General features: G+C 28.1%; 1 protein-coding gene across 1 annotated transcript; it reads right to left on the reverse strand.

Moving 5' to 3' along the window:
* Positions 1-4,862: 4,862 nt before the first annotated feature.
* On the reverse strand, positions 4,863-8,265 carry LOC107442204 (cytochrome b-c1 complex subunit 6, mitochondrial-like). The gene is made up of 2 exons (XM_087154252.1): positions 7,856-8,265; positions 4,863-5,130 (listed from the first exon to the last, which is right to left on the reverse strand). The coding sequence occupies exon 1, from the start codon at positions 8,113-8,115 to the stop codon at positions 7,858-7,860; it is 258 nt and encodes an 85-aa protein (XP_087010378.1). The 5' UTR covers positions 8,116-8,265; the 3' UTR covers positions 4,863-5,130; positions 7,856-7,857.
* Positions 8,266-8,815: the final 550 nt, after the last annotated feature.

Here is an 8,815-nt window from a genome sequence, read left to right on the forward strand (position 1 = left end):
CTTAAAGTTGTTAAGTTGATGGCTTGGTTTATGGTGCCGAATTAACTTACTTGGTCGAAAGAATATTTATCTTAAATTTTGTTTTACAATTTATTTTAGATTAGCCTTTTTAAAAAAAAGATTACTCATTTCCATTATATATATAATACAATTATTCATCTAAATTTTTATTTCTATTATATTTAATTATTATAATATTGTATATATTATTATAATCTATTATATTATAATAATATTCTTTGTTTCTAAGTTTCCAAAACAGTGCAATATTAAATATATAATTTCAAGTTTAATTTTTTTCACCCTTTTCAAATACTCTTTTATTCCGTTGTATATTTAATCCATCTGTAGCTTCACAAATATCAAAGATCATGCAATGTTTGGTTGAAAGGCTTTTAATACCTCTCCATTGCGATTGCTTTTAAGAAATTAACTTCTTGTGCACTTTATTTCAGTTTTAGAGCATTAGAATTTTATCATTCATATTTTGTTTCTGTTACCATTTCTTTAAAAGTTTCTGTTATCATTGTGCTTTTCTTCCTGCCTTCTTCAGTTTCACAAATGTTAAGGACACTGAGGTATTAGAGAGATAATTTTAAAATGTACATTTTATTGCACTTATCTCTTAATATTCATTCCACTCTGAGTTGTTGAGGCCCATGCAATATTAAAGAGATAATTCTACTATAAATTTTTTGTTAATTCATTATTATTACTATTGCTTTTGAAAGGTAAAATAGTTATGCACTTCTTTCTTTTTTTTTCATCTTCAGTTTCACAGGTGTTAACCGCTTCCCTTATCATCCCGAGTTAACTCGGGTATGCATACCTGCCAACTTTTACGCATTTGGCGTAAAATTTTATTTTTATATTTAAAGTGGTAGTAAATATATACTATTTTTTCTTTTATAAATTGAATTTTTAAATGATTTTCATCACCACTATTCTTAGAAAAATTAAGCATATATATTAATATGCGTTACTATCATGATAGGCAGTTTAAGCTTTTTCAAATACCACGTATTTTTTTGCTTAAAATTGAAATTTTTATTCCATTTTAATACCACTGGAAAAAATCATAATGGAAGGGATTAAAAGTTGGCAGCTATGGGTATGTATATATTGCATATATTTATTATCCCGATTAAACTCGGGCATAGCAGAATTCGTCAATACGTTTTGTTTTATCACGTTTTTATTCGGCTGGAAGCAAAACAAAAAATTATATTCTACTGTGATTGGAATTCTGTCAATTTTTGTTTGGGAGTTTTGCTGTTTGTGGCACTGCGACGTGTTTCATACAATTGTATATACGTTGGTTCATGAATTTACAAAGAAAAGAAAAAAGAGTTTTTAAAAAAATGGCATTCACAAGCAAAAGTAATGCAGATCATTTTTCAGATTATGAGGATGTAAACATATACAAAGACTAATAATTAACTTTTTCCATTTGCCCGAGATAATTTGGGATAGTAATCTGATGGTAAATTCAATATACTTTACACACAAAAAGATTGAAATTTAAACTTAGAGCTTGTGTATTATGTTTTGTTTTAGTTCCTCGTATTTACTAATGAAATTTTAAAAAATATGTTGATTTTTTTTGTATATTTTTTCAAAAACAGGGAAGCGGTTAAATACTAAACACTATTATAAAAAAAAACTTTTAATCCTTGTATTTTGTTCAATTTTATTGCATTTGTCTTTATAAATTAATTTTCTTCATTCATAGTTTTTACAAATGCAGGGACCAGGAGACAGAAAGTTCTGAAACTTTCCAGGTTCCTGCATAAATGTCAAAGCATGAAAATTTTTACCTCACATTTTGCAACTTGTCATTGATTGAGCTCTACTAGATTTAAAAGACTGTAAGAAATGCTTTAACTCATATTGAGCATTTATTCAGTCTAAATTATTGTTATGTCTATGTTACATGTTTTTAGTCGCATTTTGTGAAATGCTTGTTTTCATTGTTATATTTAATGATCAACTGCATAATTATACTAAATATTATTCTATTAAGTGTTCATGTAAATTATATTTTCATGTTGTACTGAATGTTGTTGACATTCAGAAATACTTTTTTTAAACAAGTTTTTCAAACCTGATAGTTATTTTATTTTTAAAGATAAAATTATAATGATTTTTTGTGATATTTTAATTATATATATATCTATCATAATTTTCTCTGTTTTAACTTGTAAACCATACTTAATTATTAACTAATAAAGTACATAGTATTTGTTTAGAAAGGGGAAAATGCACATTTTTTCTTAAACGAACGTTATCTATATATTTAGTCTTTGAAAGATAATAGTTTTACTATTTATTTTTTTATGTCTATTTATGGCAACTTTTTACTTTTTTTTATATATTTGTTTGATAGAATAGTGTCTACATAGTGATAGCGGTATGAAAAGGTCTTTAAAAAAAATATTCTCAATATTTTTGGCTTTGAAGGACAAGAATGTGTACATATAGCATTTGTGTTGTCCCCCCCCACCCTATCTCTCTTTTAAAAATCAACTTTAACTGTTCTGGTGCAACTGAATAGTTTGTTTTCATGCCATGTTTAGCTAGCAACATAACTGTATTTATATGAACTTAATGTTTGACCTGGTGATTGGTAATTAATAAAGTCTTAAATATAGATATGATTTACTTCTTGGTTTTTACTCAAAATGATCTAATAACTTTACATTCAACAATATACATGTTATTATTTAAGAACAAAACAAATAATTTTTAAATCAGCTGAAGTTGGTAACAAAAAAAAATAAATTGAAATCTGAGAATTTTGATGACAAAAATAGTGTCATAATAAAACTATGTGAAAGCAAAGTTGGTGCAAGTCATAATTCTCTTTAAAAAATGAAAATAGAAATGAATTAATACAAGATTGAGAGTAATATAATTAATATGTGTCGAAAGTGCTTTTTATTAACAAAAAAAGAAAAAACCTCCATTTATAGAATTTTTTTTTTCCATCTACATACATAAACTACAATACTATGGGTGATATTCACCCATTTTGAAGAGGGAAAACACTTATTTTCTGTTTCTCATTTTGTGAATCGTCATCACATTAAAAAAGGGGTGAAATATGTGTCGTTAATTATCGAAAATATTTGAAGACTAATCAGACTCTTCGAAAAGGTGTTACTCAATATTGTGTGTCACGTTTCAAGATTTACTTTCCAAAAAAATAAAATAATCTGTAGCAATATCTGTTGGGGAAAAAACAATAGAAACACCTCATGGATTTGTGGTGACATCGCCTCAAACCGGTTATTAGAATTTGCGTGTCGTAATTTCGGTATTTAAGAAAAACGTGACAATATCAATGGTTAATAACTGTTTAATGAAAGCTATTGTGATTTTAAATAACCAAGCATAAATTCGTAGCAATAATTGCCAAAAAAATTATCAGAACAAGACATAATTTTACAATGGAGTGGGCATGAGTTTCGAGCAATCTAGTAAAGACTTAAAATGAGTAGTTTAAAACAGGCTTCATTTCAACCAAATAAAAAGAGGGGTCAAAAATATCGCATTGATTTATAAATCTGAATTTGTAATAAAATCCTTCTCTGTCACTTTAGCACTCATTTGGATTATTAACCTACTGCAAAATGTTGATAATTTAAATTATAATTTATTAAATTTGAGATATTTACATTAATATATTTTACTACATACAAGTCAGTATGTAACTATAATAATTTTTAAAAATTTATTTCTCATAAAGCATTACATATTTTATTGCAATAAGAGAAGTAGGTAATGCTAAAATTCAGCTATTTCGAAATTGTTTTTTAGCTTTAATTCCATTTAGTTTTTTCCTCCAATTATTTCTTAACCCTTCACAGTCCGTTTGCATTCTAAGTTTACTTCCCACCAGATATAATCATAGTTGGATTAACTGTAAATTACAAAAATAAAAGTGGTCAAAAAATTACTTCCACCATATAAGCAGCATTTGACCAAGTAAGTTAAAGTGTCATGCCGCTTTTAGACTGCATTAGTCTGTTAAGGGTTATCTGAAATAAAACAATTTTTAGATATTTAAATTTGCTTAATATATAATATTCAACTAATATCAAATAGTTGTCTTTTAAAATTGATATTTCGATGACGACTTTAACTGGTCTTAAAAAATTTGATGTATTAATTCAACCTCACCTAGTAGCAGTATTAGAAAACTCCTTTACTTAGGATTATTTATATACAGGGTGTTCCAAAATTATCTTTACAACTTCAAAAATTCATAACTTCGAACATAAACAAGATATTTATATTCTGTCTTTTGCATGTATTACTGCCACTAATAAAGTTTTTTTTTTCAATAGGCTGAAAAGTTTTTAAGTGAGGATGTGGACACCACAACAGAAAGCTCAATGCGTCTCATGGCCGTATTCGTCTCATGGTTCATAGAGACGAAATCAGATACACAGGTGCAACGGAACTTCAGGACAAATTTCCAAAGAGACTCAATCCAATCCAGACCCTCCATCCGTGCATGGCACACAAGCTTCATGAGCATTATTGCATAAAAGTGGAGCCGGACGACCCAGCACAAGTCCAGAAAATGTGGAGCGAATACGGCCATGAAACGCATTGAGCTTTCTGTTGTGGTGTCCACATCCTCACTTAAAACTTTTCAGCCTATTGGAAAAAAAACTTTATTAGTTGCAGTAATACATGCAAAAGACAGAATTTAAATATCTTGTTTATGTTCGAAGTTATGAATTTTTGAAGTTGTAAAGATAATTTTGGAACACCCTGTATATTGAGGGGGGGGAGGGGAAGAAACATTAGACTAGAAAATTAAATTTATTGACGTAAAATAATATGCAGACAAATATTTTTTGAGAGAATTTAATTGTCTAAGAATAATTTTGCAGAAAATAACATGACTAATATAAATGGAAACAAAATTGAAAATGCAAATTTACTATAACAGGGTTTGATAAATATTACGAAAAATGAGAGATTTCTTGACAGCAATATACTTTTTTTCTTTTTTCAACTTAACATTTCATGTTTAAATCCCTAACTAATAATTGTCTTTCCTGGATGTCCTATCATTTAGCAATTGTAGTTGAAGATGAAATTTTTCCATTTGGAAGACTGAAAAAAAAAACAGGCATTAGAGAAATAGTAAACTGTTTTTTAAATTTACACGCGACAAAAGAATTGAAAAAATGATTCCTATATTATAAGTAAAAAGATAAAACGTTCGTAAAAAGTTAAAAAATAAAATTTTCTTTTATAAGGTAGATTTAATGAAAGAATGTCAACATAAGAAAACTCATTGAGAATTACGCGATCAAAAAGATATAACCAGCAAATCTATTTTGCTGTCGTTTCTTATATCAACATTCTCATGTATAAGAAAGTTCAGTTTAATGTATCAATTACCATTAAGAATATAAACTCAGTTCAATCCCGATATTTTAATACAATTTTATAGCACCATGAAAACTTGAGAAAAACTAGAATTTTTAAACTGCTTACCATTGTAATTTATTCTGTTTAAAATTTGTTTTAGCTTAGGCAATTTTTTTTTAGGAAAAAACTAAAAAAGGAACTTTTTAATAGTTAAAGTTCTTAAAACCTCCAATAATTCAAAAATTAGAAATATTTCTAATATCTGAAAAATAATACTAAATAAATATAGAAATTTATTTTGTACTGTAATGGATTTGTTTTAATTTTTGTTTAAACATTATAAATTTTCTTTAAAAATATTTCATTCAAATTTATATTACTCTATTAAATGCGTATATTTATATATATATATTTGCACTTTCATTCTGTAAGCTCTACAGTTTTTTTACCTTTGGTTAGATTTTATACCCCTCTCAATCCTCATATATATATTTTTTTCTTTCTAATAAATTGTGAAAAATGGTAATTTTTTATAAAAAAGAATCAAATGATTAAAAGTATTAAATTTTTTGCAAATATGTTATTACATTTACGGAAAAAAAAACTGCTTAGAACATTAATGTTTAGATAAAAATTACCCTTTCAGGGTTGAAACAAACTAAGTTTCCCTAAGTTTAAATTCCAAATGTAGCATTCTAAGAAAATATTTCTACTTTTAAAAACATCTTGTGTGCATTCTTATTAATATTAAATCATAATTTTTTTGTAAATAAATAACTGATCAATTTATATTTATTTATAAAATTAATTAATAGAATATTATGTAAATAACAATTAATTTCTGGCAATTTTTTAAATAAAATATTATGAATTTATGAATTGTTTAAGTTTACTTAATGCATAACGCATTAAAAGTGATTACATTACTAAGTTTTGTTATTTAAAATATGTCAATTGAAATTATTAAAAATGTGAGAGATTTTGTTTCCATTATTATTCCGAAATGAATATTCTGTGTTTAGCAATAACGGCTAAATACCAAATATTTGTATGTTGCATCTCTAATTTAGAAGCAGCAATTGTTGAGCTTGTATCTATTTATAATTTAAAAACTTCTTGAAAAGATTTTTTAGCAATAACAGGACCCTATTTACACAAATTCACAAAAGCAGGACTCTGGTAGAAGGAATATGACTTAAAACTTACTTTATATTCACAAATTATGAATTGTTTTTTCACAATTTTACAAAAACAGGACCTTTCACAAAATGTCTGGACAGACCCCTGATAATTAATAATTTATTTAATGTTTCAGTTACCGCTATATTATGGCAATATAATTTTATAGAATAAAATTATTTCAAGTAAAACAGCAATGAAATATAAATGACATTCTTTATAAGTTATAGAATCTCTAACAATATAGTGAATGAATTTTGACATGAATATACACCAGCTTATGTATATTCATTAACGACAAATTCATAACTAGACTACATATAGCATAAGGTGTGCAAAGTTAACTGTCAGATATAATAACCTAATTAAAGATTATAAATAATAAAATGATGAAAAATCCTCATTCATTTAAATAGATATTATAAAAATTGTCTTTTATAGGTTATAACATTTATTATTGCCATCATAAACTTTATTTATAAGGTCATAGTTCCGCAGGAAGAATGTTGATCTTTTACGTTTCTGTAACAGAAAAAATGGGAACCACTGGTGTATACTGCTATTTCTTTCAATCACAATTACTAATAATCATAGTTTAACATTAGTTGCAGGTATTATCGATTATGTTCCAGTAAATTTTGTTAGTAAGAATGATTAATGGAGATATTTTTGTATCATGATCTGTCGTGCTAACTACAATCGCTAAGGTGACGAATAGATTTTAAACTTTCAATTTAAAAAAAAACAAAACATGTAGATGTTTGCCCAGGGTCAGCTACGAGTTATAAATTTCCAGTTGGTTCTTTTCGGTGATGTTTTTTTTTTTTAGTTTCTTGCGGACCGCTGTGCGCAAGTTGCCAAGATTTGGTGATTTTTCTGTCTCAGATCACGATATGGAAACCTCCTGACTAAGCACATATTATCATATACAGATATCTTTTAACAATTATAAACCTTCTGGGGAAATTTTCTATATCGTGATCTTTCTCGCCAGCTATTTAAATATTATTCTGCCAAACTTAGTGCAGACAGAGACAAATAAAATTATAGAACTTTTCTTACAGTATCATGATCTGAGGCAGAATAATAGATTAGTTTTGGCAACTTCAAGGCAGCGACTAACTAAAAAAGAACCTCGAAGGGAACAACTCGTAGCCACTTCGAAACAGACCTCAGCTTTTAAAAAAATGCAACTTCCCACTTGGAGCCTTAGAGATTGTAATTAGTACGACAGATCACAATACGGAAATATCACTCTTTATTGACCTACACTAATATTACTCACTGTTATTTCACATGTTTGAATACTTCTTTGTATGCACAGTGATCTCTGCAGTGTAACATATCAACAAGTTCTTCCACACAAGTTTCTTCAGTTTTCTTTCGGCTCGTAACCCGTTCAGTGCACTCGTTGAATTTCTCCAAGAAATTAGCACAATGCTTTTGAATACATTTATCTCTAACCTCTTCCATAGGATCAACCAAATCCTCTTCTTCTTCCTCCTCAGGTGGAGCTTCAGCGTGAACCTTAAGTTTTTCAGCCATAATTTTTATTTTAAGAAGGCTGGAATAATACACAAAGTCACTGCTGATAACCTACTAGAGGACAGGACAAGTTTAAGAAACAAATATGGCAGCCAGGAATTAAAGTTACAGTTATTAACATGTTCAATGGATGTTTGACAGTGCAAAGCTAAGCACAGATGGCGCTATGAGTTAAAATTATCATAAGACTTCACATATCTCCTTTGTTTCTGATTTTAGGAAGCTTGTTTTTGTTTACATTCTATCAACCATCCATTGTCCTTGGAGCATTTTTGGATGAGGGGTACCGATTGGGAATGATTCTGATCACCGTTGAGGGAGGAAAAGTTTTCCGTGGAGGAAATATTTCACCTATCAGGTCCTCAATCTTTCTCGGAGGTCTGTGAATGGCATACAGTAAGAATAATCCTGAAGGACAAAAGGGATCAAACAACCCCAAATCTTGAGAGCCGTACTCTAATTTTATTGATTGTCCTCGAAAACTTTCCAACTCAAAAGAAAATGTTCCCAAATTTTAACATGTGTCCTCTAATTTCTCCGAAAACACTATTTTTATATGCAGTGAACTATAAACAGAAATCAATAACAATAGCATAATTTTATTTTACAGTAAATGGTTGATTGACTGTGTGAAGATAAGCACAGATGGCGCTAGGTGTAATTTGGAAGAAGTAATTCGTCGTAGGACTTCCGAATTACC

This window comes from Parasteatoda tepidariorum, chromosome 10, assembly GCF_982258835.1.
Source record: "Parasteatoda tepidariorum strain Cologne lab strain chromosome 10, Ptep-v5.0, whole genome shotgun sequence".
In the NCBI taxonomy this organism is placed as follows: domain Eukaryota; kingdom Metazoa; phylum Arthropoda; class Arachnida; order Araneae; family Theridiidae; genus Parasteatoda; species Parasteatoda tepidariorum.